The sequence below is a fragment of the Notechis scutatus genome, chromosome 6, assembly GCF_049901735.1.
Source record: "Notechis scutatus isolate UNSWTSFEM ecotype Mainland chromosome 6, rNotScu1.2, whole genome shotgun sequence".
Lineage (NCBI taxonomy): Eukaryota > Metazoa > Chordata > Lepidosauria > Squamata > Elapidae > Notechis > Notechis scutatus.
The window spans coordinates 33,014,272-33,036,473 of NC_142014.1; the positions used below are offsets into that span (position 1 = coordinate 33,014,272).

The 22,202-nt window shown below is 36.2% G+C and overlaps 1 protein-coding gene across 2 annotated transcripts in view; it reads right to left on the bottom strand.

The window, feature by feature from the left end:
• SCAF11 (SR-related CTD associated factor 11) overlaps window positions 1-22,202 on the bottom strand; it is a 65,144-nt gene that overhangs the window by 18,369 nt on the left and 24,573 nt on the right. For both annotated transcript variants that reach the window (XM_026667819.2, XM_087967924.1), the window contains 8 exons: window positions 19,502-19,579; window positions 19,059-19,150; window positions 16,931-16,995; window positions 15,351-15,397; window positions 11,234-11,340; window positions 8,738-8,824; window positions 7,952-8,043; window positions 1,195-3,999 (listed from right to left, as the gene is read on the bottom strand). In XM_026667819.2, the coding sequence (XP_026523604.2) occupies window positions 1,195-3,999; window positions 7,952-8,043; window positions 8,738-8,824; window positions 11,234-11,340; window positions 15,351-15,397; window positions 16,931-16,995; window positions 19,059-19,150; window positions 19,502-19,579 (3,373 nt within the window). The remainder of the gene's footprint in view (window positions 1-1,194; window positions 4,000-7,951; window positions 8,044-8,737; window positions 8,825-11,233; window positions 11,341-15,350; window positions 15,398-16,930; window positions 16,996-19,058; window positions 19,151-19,501; window positions 19,580-22,202) is intronic.

Consider the following 22,202-nt stretch of genomic DNA (forward strand, 5'->3'; position numbering starts at 1 on the left):
ATCAAACATGGAGCTACCAGGAACCCATTACCCTCCAGTGCTGGCATATTCCAGAACAGCAGCCTACTTGGAGTGGCCAGAAGTACAAGGTGTTCAGTACTCAGAGACATGGCCAAAGTAAGGAAGGCTGAAACCCGACCACCACTGAACAAGACATGTAAGTTGAAACGACAAGTCTGGGTCAAGACAGTTTTTTCAAAGGTTTTATGGACTGATGAGAATGACTCTTGATGGACCAGATGGATGAGCCTGTGGCTGGATCAATAACGGGTAAGAGCCCCACTTCAACTCAGATGCCAATAAGGTGAAGGTGGGGTACTGATATTGGCTGATATTATTAAAGCTGAGCTAGTTGGATCTTTTCGGGTTGAAGATGGACTCAAAATCAACTCCCAATCCTTAAAGCCAGTTTTTAGAAGACACTTTCTTTAAACATGGTACAGGAAAAAGTCTGAATCTTTCAAGACCATGATTTTTATGCGGGATAATGCTCCATCGCATGCATCAAGATACTCCACTGCGTAGGCCTTAAAGATGAAAGAATAATGACATGGCTCCCTTCCTCACCTGACCTAAACCCTATTGAGAACTTGTGGGACCTTCTTAAGTGGGAGATTTACGGTGAAGGAAAACAGTACACTTCTCTGAACAGTGCCTGGGAGGCTGTGGTTGTTGCTGCACAAGAAGTTGCCAACAGATCAAGAAAGTGACAGACTCCATGAATGGAAGGCTTATGATTGTTATTGAAAAGAAGGATGGCTATATTGGTCACTGATTTTTTTTTTTTTTTTGAAATGTCAGAAATGTTTATTTGCACATTTTGAGTTGTTTTATTACTATCATTTTAAGAGATGCAAATAAACGAGATGGGAAAATGTTTGTTTTTCATTTAATTGCATAATAATTCTGCACATGAATAGTTGCCCAATAATTGTGCACAGATAGATATTCTTCTAAGAAAGCCAAAATCTCACTTTTACTTTCTTAAATATTCAGGTTTGAGGTTTATTAACATTTTGGATTGACTGAGAACATGTAGTTGTTCAATACAACTTCAAAATACAACTTGCCTAATAATTGTACACACAGTATATATTTGTATACTGTTTACCAATAAGTGTTTGTAAAAATGAGACTTAGGGGCTACATGTGGATTTCCACCCAGGAGTTAAGGGGCATAGGAGAAATACTTACCTTGCTCAGATGCTACTTCTTCTTTTGTCCATATAGACTGTGGGCTTGAAGAATTTCTACCTCTTCTTGAATAGTAATTCTGTACATCAGCTGGTAAAGTCTTTCTTACAGCCCAGCTTGATGCAGATGTCCACCCAGATCTATCAGCAGGTGTATCAAAAGTGAAATCTTGTTCTGCTTTACGTTTGTATGGGTGATGTTCTGGAAATCTAGAAGTTTCATTGCCAGAACTATTTGCATTCCTTGAGTGGACTTTCCTATTTTGCCAGCGACTTTCAGCCTGCTCTCCATATGTGAAACTACCCCTGCCACGGTTGCCTCTGCCATGGCTGCTTCTGCCACGATTTGAATTCCAACCTGATCCATAATTTGCACTCCACAAAGCCCCTGAATCATTGTGCCTATTTTCTTCCCTTTGCTGATTTTTAAAATTATCTCTTTCTCTATTCCTTGTTTCTGGAACTGAATTTATTCTTTCCATCACCCAGTCTGGATAATCCTTTCTGTACTGATCAGAAGAACTCTGTGTATCTGCATCTTTGTTTACACTATCTCTTTCACTTTTCATACACTCTGTTTGTTTCTGCTGTTCATTTCTTTTATATCTATCACTTCCTCTAGGGTCTCTCAAATTAACATTTGTCCATCTTTCCTTCCATCGAGGTGAACAGCCATCCCTCTCACTTCTAGGAAATGAAAGTTCTTTACTTCTTGGCCTAGATCTGGACCTGGACCGAGATCTTGATTGTGACTGGGACCATCTTCTCCTACTTCTCCCTCTTTCATTATCTCTTCTAAATTCATTTTTATCATTAGCTCTGTCCCTACTGGGAGACCTACATTTGTGCCGTGGAGGCGATTCCTTAGCTCGCATCTGTGAAGATCTTATTCCATCTTTGATAGAATCTCTTTTTGGAGAGCTGGTTGGAGAATCCCTTCCTTCTCTTAAATGATCTTTTCTGGGAGAATTCAGCAGTGACTGTTTCTCTTCTTTCAGACTATGTGTTCTGGGAGAACTGGATGGAGATGTTGCAGGGTTTCTTTTAGGAGATTTGGATAAAGATCTCCAACTTTCTTTGAAAATATCCCTTTTGGGAGATCGAGATGTTCTACCTTCCCCAATTTCCCTTTTTGGGGATGGGGATTGAGATCTTTTCCCCTCTCGCTTGGATGGGGACCAAGTGGTTGATGGAGAATGAAATCGTGATCTTCTGGTTCGTGTCTTTTTATCTATGAAACTTTCTTTTGCTTCTTTCTTATCAGGATTTGAAAATGATATAGAATGCTTACTATCGTTTTGTAAGAAATTTGCTTTCTGCTCTACATTGTCATTTGCTAATAGTTGGTTAAGCTGAGATGCATTCTGATTACTATTAAATGAGTCGTATTCTATAGATACTATCTCACTGTCATCTTTGTTAAAGTGTTTAATATCTTCAGTACTTCTCTTGGGTGATGTATTAGTTTCAGTTTCCACTTTATCATTTTCAAAAGACAGATTAAGTTTATTATCTGAGGAAACATTTATTAATAAGTCATCATTATTTATATATTCATTGGTTATATATACATTTGATTCTTTTTTTTCAATTTCAACAACTTGCACACCTAAAGAATACAATGGTACTTCACATGAAATATTATCTAGTGGCTCCTTGGCTATTTCTTCTGTGAGTTCAATTATGGGTTTCTCCAGTATTCCATCTATTGCTGAAGATTCTGGTCTTCTTAATTCATTTGTATGTGAAAACACTAGTTTATTTACTATTGGTTCAGAATCCAGTTTTCCCTGGAATTCATTTCTAGTATCAGCCAATAAATTATCTGCTTCTGGAACAGATTCTGTTCCTCCTAGCAACTCATGTCTAGAAACAGCTGAAATATCATCTACTAGTAACATGCCTTCTGTTTTCCCTAATTCTTTCTCAGGACATTTTACTATTTGATGTGTTACTGCCAGAGGATTCAATTTTGCTGGCAATTCAATGGTGGGGATGCTTAGTTCTGGAGACTCATGAGTAAATATAATATTATCATCACACAACTGTTCTCCAGAAATATTTAAATGCTGATCTTGCTCAACAGGATTTTTATAATACAACTTGTTTTCAGTTTCAGTGTCAACTTTTTCTTCACATTTTTCAGTGTTTCCCTCTAGAGTGAGCAAAGGAAGATCCTCAACACAAGAACCAGCAGCTTTTTCTAAGGCAAGCGAAGGAGGATCTTGAACACAGGAACCAGTTTCTATGATATCCAATGTATCTTGCCCTTCACAGTAATGTTCCTTAGGTTTCTTCTCATATGCTACATAGGAGTTTTCTAATCCATTAGAAGATTCAGTGTCAACATTTTTATGAGTAAGGTCAGAGGTGCTATTTTCACTGTCTGCTGAATTGCCTTTGTCTAATAGAAAGGTTATCTCTGTCTCATCAGCTTCATCAAAATCTATATTATTAGATGCTTTTCCGTAAGGCCCAGAACTTCTTAATTTCTTTTTAGCCAAAGGCTCCTGCTGCTTAGCATTTCTTTTAGCTTTTCGTTTGGAAGTTAATTTCTCCAATTCCGTAAAAGAAACATTCACAAATGAGCTACCATCACTACTGGCCTCATATCCAGAGTTACTGGATTTTGGTGAACTCTGACACTGATATGAAGTTTCTGTTTTAATATTTCGGGCAGATCGTCTTCTGGGAGTAGTATCTGAAACCTTCCTTTTTGTTCCTCTTGTGCCAGTAGTATTGGAAGTCTGTTTTTTTTCTTCTCCTTCATGGACACATGTAATAATATGTCCTGATTTAGAAGATCCTAATATTTAAATAAAAACACTTTGTTGTAACACAGTGAAATAATAATTATTTTATAAATACTGAGAAATTATTCAATGAGAAAAATTCAATTATTTTATCATTGTTGTAAGTAGTCTTTTTTTGTAGTCTTTTTTTAATAGAAAAGTTGTATTACAGTTTAACATACAGTCAACAAAGTCACTAAACATCACTTTAGCTGATGTTAACTCCTATCTTTTAGCTCCTGTGTAGCAATAGCAATAGCACATAGACTTATATACTGCTCCATACTGCTTTACAGCTCTCTCTGAGATGTTTAAGAGTCAACATATTGCCTCCAACAATCTGGATCCTCATTTTACTGACCTTGGAAAGATGGAAGACAAGTCAACCTTGAGCTGGTTAGGATCGAACTGCTGGCAGTCAGCAGAACTAGCTTACAATACTGCATTCTAACTCACCACCACAGTATAAATAAATCACAAATGTAAATAGAGGTACTCCCTAAGTTATGAGCGTTCCCTTAGTGAACGTTTGAAGTTACATGATAAGTGCCCCTAGCGTTTACGAACAAGTCACTATTGATCTCACATGATTTCACAGTACTTTAGGCCTCTGTTCTCTGCAAACGGAGGCCTGGATGAGAACTGCAGCAAAAGGCTTTGCAAAAGCCTTTTCTGCCAAGAACGGAGCATCTAGAGGGAGCATGCATTGCTCTGGAGCTCAGTTTTCACCAGGAAAGAAAGGCCTTTCCTCAAGACCCCTGCTGAAGAGAAGTTCCATTTTCAAACGCCTCATTCCATGCAGATGAAGTTTTCCAGTTTCTTTTAGGGCACCAAGTGTTTAAGAGACCCTGGGGAAGTTGGAAATGGAGTAATTTGCTCAGTTTCTAACTGCCCCAGGGTCGATCAAATACTTGGTGCCTTGACAGAGACTGGAAACTTTGTCTACATAGAAATGGAGTGTTTGAAAATGGAGTTTTTCATTCTGATTTCAAGCGATCCATTTCCATGCAGACAAAGTTTGCATTCTCCATCAGAGCGACAAGTGTTTCAGCAACCCTAGAGCAGTTGGAAACAGAGCAATTCACTCAGTTTTCAACCCCCCTGGGATCACTTAAACACTTTGCCCAGATGAAGACTGGAAACTTCTGGGGTGTATGGTCTCATGTGAGTTCAGGCACCCATCTGTTTTTGCAGAGAATGAGTGCCTGATGCCCTGTGGGATCAGGGTTCCAGTCTCCATGGGAAAAGTGGTCGCTCGCTAATGAGGATCTTGGAGCAATGTGAGTTCACTGCCCCAAGGCCTCACTTCATGCAAATGCTTTTCTGCATGGAGTCTGGAAACCTTTGGAGGAGACTCAATGAGGCTGCCTACCACTCCAGAAGTGGCAAGTGGCAAGCAGACTTGGTGATCAGAGAAGCCGAGCAAGGCATGCTCAACCTGCTCTTCCTCTGTTCTTGCTGGGAACAGGCAAAGAAACAGACATGCTGGAGAGGAGACAGATCTTCATATAGTAAGTGACATGATGCGGCAGGTTGGGGGGGAAGCAATTGTGGGGAGCATGAGGTATTTCAGTGGGTTGGAGGAGGCCTTGGGTGGTCTGAAGCAGGTGGCCTGTTCCATCACTAGGCCCCCTCATGGCCTTCCCCACCCAAAATACCTCATGTGCACTTAACAAGCCTTGCATTCAAGTAGCAAATGCATGAAAGGAGGGAGTGTTCAAGGTACAAGCTTCACTTCCATGAATCCTCAGGTTACTCAAGCACTACCAGTATATAGAAGGTTTACACTGGTTTACTATAAAGCTATCTGAGCAGCTAATGCCACGTACTTTGCACATTTATGAAGAAGTCTTGGACTGTGTCAGGAGCATTTCTAATATCTGAGAACAACAAAAACCCACAACTTGCTCCCAGGAATTACATGATTCTCCAAATATACTGTATTCAATTCAGTCAAGAATCTATCCATTTCTCCTTTTATCCTTGTGGTGGAACTTCATCCAATCATTTGTAATACTGATCAACTCCAATTTCAAAAGCTGTTTCTTTCAGGCAGCCATTAATTCTCAGATCCCATGGAAAGAATCTCAAATATGTGAAAACATAATTATCTTTGGCTGTTGGTTTGTGCTCCGAGCTTGGCAATTTGGTTGCAAACATCACAATTCGAGGAGACATCGTCAGTGCATTTTGAATTATTCTCATCTGTCAGAACACAGGTCTTTAAATACCTTTTTATAAGATGCAAATTAGTTTCAATGTTATTTGTTCAGATATTTCTGACTCATGGCCTGATTTCAGACTGTTTGATTCGCTGGCTGTTGTTGCTGGGCTGTCGTTAAGTACCATCTATGTGATGCAGATTAGGATTAGAATTGTTATCTGGGTGCTTCTGAGTCATGGTCTGGTTTCAGCTTGTTGAGTGGCTGGCTGTTACTGAGATGTGGCCTGATTTCTTGTGAGCCAATGGATTATAATTTTGTTGCTGCATAATGAGGTGCCTGTTTGTTCATTTTAAATGCTACCTTTGGGATCATGGTTGCTGTAGTTCTTTCATTCTCAGCAATTGGTAGACTGAGCCCATGTCAATGTGTCTGTTTTTGAAACCAGTCCGAAATCAGACCATGACTCAGAAATATCTGTTGAGGTGTTCCCCGTTAGGAGAATGAGTGCACTCAGGGAAACATAGTGAGAGTGGTGATGAATAACACACAACCAGCACACAGATACACTGAATAGTAAAACGTAAGTTTTACTTCCAGTAAACGGGTAAACAAAGTCCAACGAACAGTCCAAATCATACACGGTTAAAGTAGTTAGTATTCAAAACAATCAGTCCAGGGATAATCCAAAAACGAAGTCCTTTTCTTTATCAGTATCATAAGCAAAGTTCAGTAAATCAGGCATGATATTCCCCTCAGAAAACAAAATCGGGGCCGGCCAAAAGAGACCCCCCACCGTGCGCCAAGAAATCGCCCACGCGCCTGCCCGCTGCTTGCTCATGGGCCGCTTCCCGCCCACCCGGCCGCACCGACCGCTCGCACAGACCGCCGCTCGCCCGCACTGGCACCGCCCTCGCCGCCGCTCGTGCGCGCTGCGCTCGCCCGGGCTCCGCTCGCACCGCCCGGGCAATTCTGAAAAAAATCGGAATTCCGATTTTAATCGGAAAAATATCATGCCTGGTAAATGGAGTTTGCGAACAGTTGCAAGACTCACAGAAATTCAATCAGAATGACGATCATGCAAAAAGGCAAAAGGGAAGCAAACCAGGTTTCTGGTTCCATCTTATGGCCGTTGGAGGAACCTGAGCCAATCACAATTACAGCGTTCTCTTAAAGATACAACAGTATTCAATGACTATCCTGGTTTATATATTGCCAACCCAACTGTTAGGTGACTATCATTCCTAACAATATCAGAACAAACAACATTCAGATTAATTTACATCTCATAAAAAGATATTTAAAGACCTGTGTTCTGACAGATGAGCACAATTCAAAATGCACTGACGATGTCTCCTCGAATGGTGACAAAACATTTGCAACCAAATTGCCAAGCTCAGAGCTCAAACCAGCAGCGTAACTACCAACCCGAGCTACTAATATTCAAACACATTTTGCATTTATCTTTATCAATGTTGTACCAAACATTGGCATAGTTGCAAATTGTTTTATTTTTAAAAAGTAGAATGTCTTATTTTTAAAAACTAGAACCTGGACTCTAGACCCAAAGCTGTACATTCTCTTCTATCTTCATCTCAAGTTTTCATTCTAATAAAGACTTATCCAGGTTTTCATATTAAAATATTTACACACATGCAAAATAAGAAAATATTTTTATAACACATTATAACACACTGCTCAAAATATTTTTATAATAATTATAATAGCACAGCTATTAGGTGAATGTGATTTAATTTTTATAATGCTTTATATAAACTAAATAAAACTTACAAAAATAATTTACCAAAGTTTTCCAAAGGTGAAGTACTTATTGAAAAAACTGTTTCCAGCACAAGACAAGGTACTATTTCTGCTTCAGAAGATATGGAAGGAATTCTGTAAAAAGATGAATCCACAAAAAAAAAAAGCATTACATGAACAATTTTTTTAAAGCTTTGCTATGCAGTCAAATTCTTTGCTGGTTTCAAATACTTTGGTATCTGTAGATACATAAGATTTGGGAAACACTTTCGCCAAATTAAGAAACCCCAATATTTTAAATTCTGATAAATTATGCAGTATTAGCAAATCATCTAATCTCCAAAATACCTCTTAATACAGAGTTCATGAAATGCCCCTAAAACAAAGCATCATGTAAATGGAATTCAATTAATGTAATTTCCTCTTGCTTTGGTTCTGAGTTATTGATTTAATTTGCTGTATGGTTATAAACCAAAACCAAAACAAACAGCACAGACCTCATTCACAGAGGATGAAAAGAAAAATGGGCAAAAAAAAAATCTGTATGTATATGGAAAAAATGCATATATGAAAGATTCTTGCTTCTTTTGAAATTAAAAACGTTTGTTTCTTCTTAAATTAATCCTAATTAATGTTAAACACAGCTAGTTTTTTTTTTTAAGTAGGAATGAATCATATAATCAAAACCAAATATTTCCTAAAGCACTCAGTTAAAAATGGAGGAAATCCAAATATTACTCGATTTAAGATATTGGTACCAGATGGTATAGATTTATTACTAACTCAAAACATTTTTAATAACAAGTTTCTAACCAGGCATCTATTTTACCTTGCCACTTTTGCTAATACAGAACAAGACAGCTCCAATTCTCTTCTTTTGTGTCTGATAATTGTGTCAATTTTGCTGATCTCTATACTGGAATAATTGGAAACATTTGAAAAGAATTCAAATTATAATTCAAATAATTTAAAATAATTACAGGCACTTCATTTTAATGTACATTTTAATACCACACATAACAATTCAAGATGACCTATAGTATTACTTTCTCAATAATCCCATCAATATGTTGAGAGCACAGGGGTGGATTCTACTGGTTTGGCCTGGTTCTATAGAACCGGTAGCTCCGAAGAGCAGCTGACACCGAACTGGTTCGCTGCAAGAATCTTCTGGTCTTCTGTTTGGCCCGGGCTCTAGGCTGTCCTTTATTCCCTGTTTTTTCCTCCCCAGCTGCTTTTGCGCAACACAGCTGAATGCCACTCATCAGCTGGAGAAGGTAAATGCTTGCCAGAGCTGGTAATTTGTAAGTAGTGCATATGCTCTCCGAACTGGTTGTTATGCTGGTAGGACCCCACCCCTGTGAGAGCATTATATATACCAACCATATAGAAAAGTAACACTAAGCCAGAGATTCTCAAACTTTCCTAGTTCACAATATTTTAAATTCCTCAGTAATTTTTTCATGCCCCTCTTATTGATTCCCAAACTATGTGCTAAGTCAGCAAATGAACAATTTTATTTATTAAGTACTTAAAATAGCATGCACTGTTGCTGAATGTTCACTGGGAGGGCTCTGATTTTGCACAGTTTGGAAACCAGGGCACTAAGGTTCAGTGTACATAAGGGCATGTCATCCTTATGTCCATTGAACCTTTCAATTATTCAAAAAATAAAATATCCAAAATGCAGATAGTTCTTGCTTAGAAAATGCATATTCAACAACTATTCAAAGTTACAATGGTGCTAAATGAGAAAACTTATATACTGGTTCTTGAAGTTGCAACCAACTTCACAACTCTTGGCAACTGGCCCTAAATATGATATTTGCCGTGTCCTCAATCACATGATCACAATCTGCAATGATCACAATCTGCAATGATCACAATCTTCTTTGCCAGTTTCCAACAATTGAAATCACTGGGGAAGCCAACAGAAATGTGTAAGTTGTGCTCATGTGATGTCATATGTGTGATTTGCTTAACTGGAACTGCTGTTGTAAATTGGTGCTTTTTCACTATATAACGATGTCTCTTAGTGATGGAATTGCCAATACCAATTATGGTTGTTAATATGGTTTTTAATACCTTCATTTCCCCCCCCATTTACTTCATTAAAAAAAGGTTAGAATGTACAAGTTAAATATTCTGGTTTAGAATACCTTATTTTCTACATTTAAAAGACAATGTTGGGCAATTCATGTAACTGTTTGTTATGACTTTAATGCCCTTCTTCTGATTCTCTTGGAAGAATCTGGCCAGGCACTACTGAAGAGAGAATATTTCATTTCTTCACATGATTAATAGGAATGCTATTCCTTTTTCTCTTTAGTTATATCTGCCCTTCCATTATTAGGTCTGTCCACTTTTTCTAATCATGCCTACTTTTGAGTGCATGCTGTGTAAGACTATATACATCTTACAGCCCAAAATTGACTATTGCCCCTAATCAACAATACACAATAACTTTTTCTTTTTCATATTTTATAGCTTATTACTGACAGGTTCTGCCTTACTAAAACCCCATTATGATTTCACAAGCCTACATTTACAGTCCTTACTTAACAAACACATCTGGACTGGCAACTCCATTGCTAAACAATGTGGTTGTTAAGTGAAACATGTGACTGCATCTAACTTGTCACTCAATATCAGTTCTTCTGCAGCTATTAAATGAAACATCTGTGGTCTTAAGCACAATATCATGTGACTACAACCTGTGATTTCCTACTGGTTTCCCCACTGAGTTTGATTGATGGAAATTAGCTGTGAAGGTTGCAAGTGGTGATCACTCACCTGAAAATGCGACAACTGTTATAAATGTGCACAATGTTGCCAAGCACCCAAATCATGCACTCTAATATTAAAGTCCATGATACCAAGTTTATTTTTCTAATCCAACAGAATATTAGACAGCAAGCAGGATAATTATCTAAAAACGGAACAGAACAAATTTTGACAGGGAGCAGCTCTCTGGCAAAAGAAAAACTGAACCTGAAAATAGGCCAGGTTAGAAACTGTGTGTGTGTGGGGGGGGAGGGAATCAAACACATTTTCCCAATAGAATTGGGCAGTGATCTGGAATGATTCTAATTAAGTCCCTTTCCTTTTGTTCTCATGATCCAAAGAAGAGATATTATTAAGGGTTGGAAATAATTTCAGAAATCACATTTTTAAAAATATTGTTTGCTTTCTAGTTACCTCTCTATGCTAACATATAGCGGTTTGGGAGGAAAGCTAATAACACAATTTCTCCAAAAAGCAAAGGGAACTATACTAGTATTTACTGTATTATAAAATTCTGGATAACGAATAGATGTATACTGACCTTTCACTTTGATAATTAGGAGCTACATCAGAGAAACTACTATTAGAAGAAAATCTATCACACCAGTTACTTTTGAAGAATCTGTTCAAGCAGGTCTGTCTTCTAGGCTATAAAATAAAGTATTTATATTGGACATCCACCATAGTTTTCCCCCTCTCAAAATGTAACATACATACACACAAATCTTTCCAACTTGCGATGGAAAAATATTTTCTTTATATTGTACTCATGGAAGAGTATGTTTATAAATTGCTGTAATCAAACCAATCTAAATGGTACACAATTCCCCAAATATGCATCTTTGGTTAAAAACAAACACAAATAAATAATCAACAATATAATCAGTAATTAAATTAAAAAGAATAAATCCAAATTTGCATAGATAAAAACTAGAAACCGATGCAGAGGAAGAGTTGCAATAATCTCATCATGAAGAGGAAGAGTTGCAATAACCTCATCTCAAGGTTTAATAGAATAACCAAAAACCAGGAAGGAGGAGGCCATTCAAACATCTAAGGAAAATTACAGTAACTGAAAAGGCATACTTGTATCCCCTTACAGACAACAAACAATTCATGTAACATATAGAGAAACTGTCGTATCAGATCATGTTGGGCAGTCAGATATTCAGAAGGTGGTGCAGGTCCTGACTCCAAAAGGTGTTAAAAATAAAAACTAAACCTTTAATTTGAATGCAGAAACGGGTTGGTAACTAATGCAGTTCATATAGTACAGATGTTTTACAGGTGCCTCAAAGTTCTCCTTAACTATTTGAATGATCAGAGTTTGGATCACATGTAGTTTCTGAATGCTCATCCCTGATCACAGTCCAATAAAGAAATGACTAAGATATAAGTTACAGTGAGTAATGTACTCTATTCCAAGAAAGATTGCAATTGTCATATAAGCTGAAGCCACACAATGACCTCTTGGCCACAGCTGCTACTATTCCTCAAGCAGGAGCTGCAAATCAAAGAAAATCTCCAAACTGCAAACTTCCCTAGTTCTGTTCAGGGCACTATGATCTCATTTAAATTAAAATACCATATTTCTCTGGAATCAGATCTGGCTTTTCAACCCAAAGCACTCAATCTCTTGATTTCTACTGTCAAAGACCCCTGGCATTTTGACAATACTGACAATATCATTTTTTCAGCCTAGGCTGAGATATAAACTTGGATATTGTTTGCATACTGATGACATCCATACTTTGGCTAATGGATGACCTTGGTCATCAGCTTCATGCAGATGTTAAATAGGAGTACAAAACCATCCAGACACTATAGTTCTCGGTATATAGACAATTTCCAACATCCTCTGAATCTTGTTTTACTAGACTCTACCTTGCCCTATCCTATACATTTGGTCTGCAAATGCTACTTGGAAATCTATATGCTTTATAAATTAGGCCATTTCAATTAGCAGGTGTTTAAAAAGAAAAAAACACCACACTGATGATGAGTGTTAGTGATCATAGACGTAGATATTTTAACTGTACTAAAACCGCATGATAGTTTGAATTCTCCAGTTGCTTTAAGTTTTAGTTACGTGTGTGTGTGTGTGTGTGTGTGTGTGTGTGTGTGTGTATGTATGCATACATATATTTTCATTTCATGAATGTTAGTTCAATTTTCTCTTAAAGTTTTGAATATTTCAGAATTTGAGTTATATTTCTGAAATATTATTTATCTCTTTGTTACTAAGTATCTGCATAGATCTAAGAACTTGTTTAATAAGTCTGTGTCTGTCCTGTTGGGTTGCAGAACCAAACCAGACAGTTATAGACGTGCAGATGACAGACTCAATAATTCCTCTGTAGAACTGTATCAGCAGCTCCTTGGGCAGTTTGAGCTTTCTGAGTTGGCGCAGAAAGAACATTTTTTGTTGTGCTTTTTTGATGATATTTTTGATGTTAGGTGTGCATTTTAGGTCTTGTGATAGGGTAGAACCTAGAAATTTGAAGGTCTCTACTGTTGATACTGTGTTGTCTAGTATTGTAAGAGGTATGGGAGAGTTTCTCCTAAAGTCTACCACCATATCTATGGTTTTGAGTGTGTTCAGTTCCAGATTGTTCCGGTTATACCACGAGGCAAGTTGTACCTCCTGTCTGTATGCGGATTCATCATTGTCTCGAATGAGACCAATCACTGTTGTATCATCTGTAAACTTCAGTATTTTAATAAATGGATCATTTGAGATGCAGTCATTGGTATATAGGGAGAAGACAAGTAGAGAAAGCACACAGCATTGGGGGGGGTCCTGTGCTAATTGTACAGGTATCAGATGGGATTCTGCCTAGCTGCTGCTTCCTGTCTGTTAGGAAGCTTATGATCCATTTATAAGTGTGTTCAGGTAGCGCTAGCTGGATTAGTTTAGTTAGAAGAATGTCTGGAATCATGGTGCTAATTGTACAGGTATCAGATGGGATTCTGCCTAGCTGCTGCTTCCTGTCTGTTAGGAAGCTTATGATCCACTTGTAAGTTGTAGGATGTAATGCAGAGCATCACCTGTTGATTAGTTTAGTTAGAAGAATGTCTGGAATGATGGTATTGAATGCTGAACTGAAGTCTACAAAGAGGACCCTTGCATAGGTATTTGGAGATTCAAGGTGTTGTAGGATGTAATGCAGAGCCATATTAACAGCATCACCTGTCGATCTATTTGCTCAATATGATTATAAGTATTTTCAGTAAAAATATGGATTATGCTGTTTGCAGCATTTAAAGCAACACCACCCCATTGAGTGTCAATGATGAAATAATCCCTGAACGAATAGGATTCTAAATGTAAAGCCACTCTGTCTTACTTAGATTGATTTTGATCAGGATTCCACTATATCTTCTATTTAGTCTGAGATAGAGAGATCTAACTTGGGCATCATCTGCATACTGATAAAAACATTAGGAAGATAAATGTAATAGTGTATAGTTTAATAGCTTAACAGAGTTGGAAGGGACCTTGTAGATCTTCTAGTCCAACCTCTTTTTGAAAACTTCCAGTGATGAAGTTCCCACAACTTCTGAAGACAAGCTGTCTGATTGATTGATTGTTCTCACTGTCAGAAAATTTCTCCTTATTTCTAGGTAGAGTCTCTCCTTGATCAGTTTCCATTCATTATTCCTTGTCTGGCCTTCGGGTGCTTTGGAAAATAGCTTGACCCCCTCCTCTCTGTGGCAGCTCCTCAAATATTGGAACACTGCTATCTTGTCTCCCCTGGTCCTTCTCTTCACTAGACTAGCCATGCCCAGTTTCTGTAACTGTTCTTCATACGTTTTAGTCTCCAGTTCCCTAATCATCTTGGTTCCTCTTTTCTTCACTTTTTCTAAAGTCTCAACATTTTTTTTACAGAGTGGTGACCAAAACTGGATGCAGTAAATTAAATGTCATATTTAAATAAATCCGCTTTTCTTTTCAAGAATTGTACTTTTTTAAATAAGCCATTCAATAGTTTAAATTATGACAAATCAGTTAGCATATAGGCATTTGCATTATTTAAATAACAATTTACAAGCAGTTTTATGCAGGTATACTTTTGGTTTTAATGATATTTCAATGAGACTTTCTTATAATGTGTGCTATTTTAAATAGCAGTTTAAGAAATTGAAAATGTTTAACATATTTAATTTTAGCATGCTTAAAAATGACTGTAATCCACAACTATATTATAAATTAGTGTTTAAAACAAATCATACATACATTTATTTCAATTGCCCAATTCTACTTATATTGTATCCTTTAGTTCAGGGGTGTCAAACTCATGGCCGTCAGGCCAGATGCGTCACATGCTGGCCCCGTCCCCGCCCGGTTTAGGGAAGGGGAAAAAAGTCCTGATACGTCATGTGATGCTGCCATGATACCGCGAGTTTGGCACCCCTGCTTTAGTTAGATCTAATTAATATTATCAAACAGCACATTTTTCAAGGTCAAGATTTCTAAATTCTAAAAGTAGCATGTTAACTTCACAATGATTAGTTAAAATGTCAACAAAACAGAAAATGCAATAGATCAAACACATGAAGGAGAAGAAAAACATATCTCAGAACATATTAAAAGTGAAGGATTTTAAAATGAAATCATTTGAAATCTTCATTATTTTAAATATATAATGTGAACAAACCTTATTTTTCTTCACTGAATTTGTAACTTCTTCCTTGTTTGAAGGATCTTTATAATTAAAACAAAAAAGAAAATATTCAACTTGATCTTTTAAGCCCCAAGGCAAATATAATTATCAATCCTAATTAATTTTAAAGAAATTCTGTTGCAAGTATTTAACTACTGAAAGAACTTAAAATGCAGGAAAACTTATTCTAAGTCTCTTTTAAAGTTATCCAGAATGACAAATAAAATATGTATTTCTTTCTTAAGATCTTTGTTAACTCAATAAGCAAGCTTCAATTCAGGAATGCAGCAATTGCAAGGAACGTTTTCTGCAAGGGAAACTTTCATGACCTCATCACACAGCATTAAATGCCATAGCATTTAAAACCACAACAAGAATTCTGCTGGATACCATATAAAGCTAACCTAATCCAACAACTTGTGTTCACATTGTCATGGCAGATATCTATGGTAAGTCCATATGTACAACGGGACATCCAAGTTCCTCAGCAACTGAGATTAAGAGGATGTTTCTCCCAATACTACAAATTTTACCATTATGAATGCTAGCTATATAGAGATATATATTTGGCATAGATTGTGTTAATTTCTTTTAAAATCAACATTGTTGGAGTAATTACGTGAGTTGTGGAATGTGAAGAAGAGTCATTCTTTTTATAACTTCAAACAATTAAACTTAATTGAATGACCTCAGATGTCAAATTAGGAGAGAAAAACTTTTCCCAAATATCAAATTATGAAAACCTTTCTCTATCTGCAGCTTATACATTATTCATAATCATATAACATCTGTACAATAATTATATATATTTATATTGTCTTCCATGCTTTGATTTTTTTAAGGTTACAAGGCATAGCTGAATTATAAAAGTTCAAATTAATTTTAATGGACTTAAACATGGAATTAAATGATGCCATGGTACATATTTGGCCATTCATTTAAAATTTATCATTAGATAAATATCTGATCTGCCTCTCATCTGGACTACTCTATTGAAACAAACAAAAAAACCTGTTCCTTGAATTTTAAAAATTCAGGAAATAGGTTACAACAGCATATTAATAGTATTTTAAAAACCAAATAGGCTTTTTGAATCACAAAACTAGACTTCATGAAATGTTTGAAGTACAGATTTTGCCTGATATGTCTGCCTGCACTTAGATCTGCTAACTGAAGTACAAACACATAGATATATGCAAAACCAACCTTAAAACAGTAAAATATGAATATGAGCAGGCTCAAGGATTTTGATTTTGCAAAGAATGTTGTGCTTTGGGGAAATTTGCCCAAGATAAACTAAACTATAGCTCATAAAAGATTAAGCTATAACACGGTCAATTACTTACAATTTCTGTTAACTTTTTGCTACAACAGGCTAACATAAGATGACTTTTAGAAACTGTTTAAGATAGTGAATTTGGCAGAAAAACAAATATACAAAGCATTCCTCAGAACAGCTTAACTGCCCAAGATAGTTAATTTGTTAGAATAGCAAATATATTCAAAGAACCAATGACATGGTTTGTGAAAATGTCAAAAGAAGGCCAAGAAGTTGATCAAAATGACTCACTTACTGTAATTTGGGTTCCAGCTTTTATAGATTACTGGTAAAAAACTTGTGCTGACATTTTCCTGTTTTCTGGAGAAAAAAAACATACCAAAGATTAGTTATGATTACAGTTAATTTTATGTTTGTTAATAATGTATTTGAGCTCTTTTAAAAAAAACCGAAGATATGTTAACAATCCAGAATAATCTTGTCAAAAAAAAAAAAAAAGAACAGTGACCCACTCCATTAAAAAAAAAAAAAGAGGTTATCCAGTTTGAGCTTCTTCGGCGACAGACCGAAATCTGTGACCGTGCGCAGATTCAATCTGTGCTCGCTGCTGGAGCGCCCCGAGCCGGCTGGTTTCGAGGCTAAGCCACCCCGTAGAGGTGGTGAAGAGGGGGGAGACTGCCAGCAGGGTCGAGGAGAGCCACATCTCTCCTCCCCAGCTGGCCATTGCTCCCTTTCCTGAAGGTGGTTGCAGCGGTGGTCAGAAATGGCCACTTCAAAGAAGAACTCGACCAGAAAAAAATGTGCAGGAAGAAGATAAGAGAAAGTTTTGGCTGACCGTGTCAAACTGGAAAAACAACAATATAAGGCACCCTGGAATTTGAATTATAAAGAACAACATTGTTCCCAAAGAAGACTTTGAAGCTGTGAGTGAGAGAGGGAAGGGAAAGGATTTGGTTTTTTTTTCTTTTCTTCTCTATATTGACAACTAAGAGATTTAAGCAAGAAACCGGCAAAAATCCACTTTGACATTAACAGGTATTTAAGCTGAAAATAAAATGTCAAAGGGATAATAAAGATTTCTGGATTCTCAAAAACTTTTAAAAGAAGGAAAAAAAACAAAAGGGTGGGATCCGGAAAAAGGGAGGAGACCACCTGGAAGTGAAAGGAATTAACAGTAAAACTTTAACAAGATTCCTAAAAGATACATTTTAACTGAAACTTTGTAACAAGATAAGAGAACCCCAGGAAGAGAAAGTGGAAAAAAGAAGCAAGAAGAAACAGCTTTGGATTATTTGGATTACTTGGTGATTTTTGGATTTTTGGCTACTGGATCTAAAGGACTAAAATCAATCGATTGGAAGAATTGAGAACGGAACTTAACAAACAGAAAGAAGATGCACAAGAAGGAAGAGGTTCTTTTGGCTTCGTATTTCAATTTTCAGAAATGGAGATCCTGAACTATTAGAAACAACAAGAAACGCCTGTAGAATAAGAAGGGCGAGACAAAGAAGAAGCCATTTTCAATTATCAAGTATTTCTATGTGGGGAAAAGAAAGGGAAGGGGGGAAAGAGAGTGAAAAATTTAAGATCTGAAAAAACAACCCCCAAAAAGAATAGTTTGAAAAGTAATTATAACATTAGGAAGAAACAGAAGAGAGGATTACAGAAGAGAGAATCAGAATTAGAGAGAGAAGGGGTCAAAAAGAGAAGGGAGAAGAAGAAGAAGAAGAGGGAAAGGAAAAGAAATTATAAAGGACAGAATCAGGACATAGAGAAACGGAAAACATTCAAGACACAGAGATAATGGGTGAAAACTTAACTGAAAGGGGGATTCTGCAAGGGTACATAAGATAGTATTGTTATATTAGAAATATATATGGTTTCAAAGTTCCATTTTATTAGAATTGTCATACTGGCACATCTGGAAAATCCTGAATCTAAGAGTTCTGGGTTATCTTCCAATAATTAAAAATCACAAAATCCATCCCCTGCACCCATCACTCCATCACATGGACCAATCACCCTCCATTCCAACTTGAGACGTTTCTTAAACCACTCCTTTTCCAGGTGCAGGAATAACATGATTTTGACTGTAAAGAAGAATGCTACTATGTCTAACTACAACAAGTCTACAAAATTGCCCCCCCAATTTCCCAGGCACCATGTGGAAGCTTCTGGTGCTAACATGGCTTTCAAAGCTGAGAAGCTGCTTACTAGCTGGTTTAAATAAGCTGCTTCAGGGATTGGAGTGTGAAGGCAGTGGGGGGCAGCCAATCAATATGGACCTTGTGTCTCATCAGGCTAAACTGCAAACTCCATGTTGATTGGCTACTTCATATGCAAAAACATATTTGAAGTATTTCAAATGTGAAAATAATGTTTTTCTTATAATGTAAAGACCGTTTACATGTGGTATTGCTAACCTTTTACAAGTTTTCATAGTTATAGGGCAATTCTTGCCCTTATTACAACTGACGATGTCATCTTTTTTGCTTATTTGTTGCTTTATTTGAACCTGCAAAGAAATTAATATAAAAATTAGTACAAGTTTTCCAATAATTTATTCTAATGTTTATTTTTTAGGAGTAAATTATTAATGAATCTGTAACAATATTCACTTGTTTAAACTATTTACAAATACTACTACATATTCAATGTATTATTTCCCAAATGAACTTTAAGTCAATATATTGTCAATCTCAGAAAAAGAGTAAAGCAAAATCTCTGGCATATTAAGTTTCAAAGCAGAAAAGAAAACACCAGGTAAGGCTTCATTTGAATTAAATCTACAGCTGCTATATATGCTTTTGTTACTGAAAAGAAACACTAGAAAAACTAATTTTATTAATTAAATCTTGGAACGTACCTTTACAGAATCTTCTGAAGTATTTAGTTTATACACAGCCTTGAACTGTTTGCGGTCCATTGGGCACGAAGCTCTAGTCTAAAAGGTTTAAATTAACGTTCAGAATTTTAAAATGAATATTTGAATTTTTTTAAATTATAAGTATAGGTTTTGGTTATAATTCATGAGGGATATAAAATATAAACTTGCATCATATTACCCCTGGCATCCACAGAGTTCTAAGTATTATCATTTATTTATTTTTCATATTTAATTTTAATTTTTATATACTTTTTTACATTTTGAAGTTTAATAGTACACCACCGAGTCCCTCCTTTATAGAGACGGGGGTTCACAAATATAAAACATAAATATTATCATTTACATATATTAACATGCAACTTTACATGAACAGACTCTTGCTTGAGCAATGTGACTATTATTTACTCACACAGATAACCCACAAATTCTTGGACAATCCTTGAATTGATTTAACACAGAATGCAGAAAATTAAGAACCATTCCTTGAGCAAAATAATAATATAATTCCCTCAAATGTTCAGCAGTTACAAAATTTCTTTTAAGCAGGTGGAATAGTTGTTTCATTTTGACTATTTTGGAAAGCTTAAGCAGCCTTTCTTTCTAGGAATTTTTTTTAAAGAAACTGTTTAAAATTAAAATAACTTAAATAGAAATGAGCAATAATTGTAGATGTTTAAAGCATAATATACCGTATATACTCGAGTATAAGTCGACCAATATAAGCCGAGGCACCTAATTTTACAAAAAAACTGGGAAAACTTATTGACTCGAGTATGTTCGAGGTGGGAAATGCAGCAGCTACTGGTAAATTTCAAAAATAAAAATAATTAATTTGGGAAACGATCTCACTATCATGAAAGGTTTAATTGATTCACTAACCCAAAAGAAGAAGATAGATGATGACAGCGGGAGGCAGGAGTCACTCTTCCCCCCTCGGAGGCCCCTGAGTCAGGAGTCACCACGCCGCGCGGCCCCAGTCCCGCCGTCGGGAAGGGAAAGGCAAAGCGCTTTTTGCCTTTCCCTTCCCGGCTGGGCTGTTGGGAGTATGCCGCCGGAGGCCACGACTCCACACCATTTTTTTTCAGAGGGGGATCTGACTCGAGTATAAGCCGAGGGGATTTTTTCAGCACAAAAATGGGCTGAAAAACTAGGCTTATACTCGAGTATATACAGTAAATATATATATAAAGGAGTTAGGGAAAAAAGGAAAGAAATAAAAATAGGTTTACTTGAATGCTATTGAGTCTTTCATATTTTAAATTTTTATTTAAACCTTTTTTTTACTGAGGTTACACAATACTCACAAGAATAAATAACAACTTATGAGTTAGGGATTAATGTATGCTTTTAATATATGCACACATATTCATTTCATTTTTTGTTTTTTCTATTGCTCTTTTAATAAAAAAAATTAAAATTAAGGAAAATATGCACATAACCAAAACACAATTTGAGTGTGGTGGCACCCAACGCCAGACTGAATATGGGGTCCAGCATAGACTGCAGCATAAATTTGGCTGCAATTACTTGTAAAAAATAAGTGAGGACCTTGACAGAGTTACACAAAACTGTTACATAAGCAAAGGGGGCTGAAACATTCTTTAAACCCTGAGAGCACAAGACATTGGGAAACTACTCAGGCAGGTTCCCCTCTGATTCACTGTGGCTTAAGAAGGGTGTATGTGTATAAAACAGAACCACATTTGCAAGAGATTGTTATTTCAGCCTGTGTCAGTAAAATATATCTTACTATGGAGTTGATTTTCTGGTCTGGTCTACCTAGTGGAATTGGAAAAAAATAGATGCTTGCACAGAAATAAACTCGAATTAAAAAAGATTTATTTCTGAACAGAAATGCTTTTACAATAGTATTGAAAGGGAAACACTTTTGAAGTTTTCTGGATAAAATTATGCAAATGAGAGCTAAAGAATAACTGGAACGATTTTGATATTGCTACGGTTAGAGAATGCTTAGATTAAAGCTTCATGTTTTTTGCTAACAACTAAAGATATTGTTTGTTCTATACAAATGGAAGTATTAATCTGGTATATTATTTAACCTGCAGATTAATCCAAAATATTATAAAGAATATTATAATTCAATGTAATTTTTAGTGGGATAATGATAAACGTATATCTAGCTGTTTTTGGCAATAAAGATGATGTGTGGCACACAGCTTAATATTTTTCCATTACATCAATCCTCTGTACAAGCTAGATATCAGCCTGCTATATTTCTGTTTGGAACCACATTTGAAATAATCATCAAAACTTGGGATTTTAATCTCCAACTACAAAGAGAAGAGATTATTTCTTTAGTTCTGTACAGAAAAAGAAAGGAACGAGTTTGGTGTTTATATTTACAGTAAATATTAATAACTATTTAGTATGCATGGGACCAGAACACCTTCAGTAGATGAGCAGTCATGTAAATATTTTAAACTAATGAATGAAAAATACAAGAGCAAACTGCAGGGACACTGTACAATCATATGAATATTTATTCAGAATTAAATCCTACTAAGGATAAGCTATGAAAAGAAGGAAATTATGATGTATTCTTAGACAGGGAGGATAAAATATAAATGCATTTATAAGCCTCTGTTAAGAGGCTTCTTTATTCTTTTTCTTTCACCCTTTTTTATTTTCTAATTTTCTCTTACTTTCTTATCTATTCACT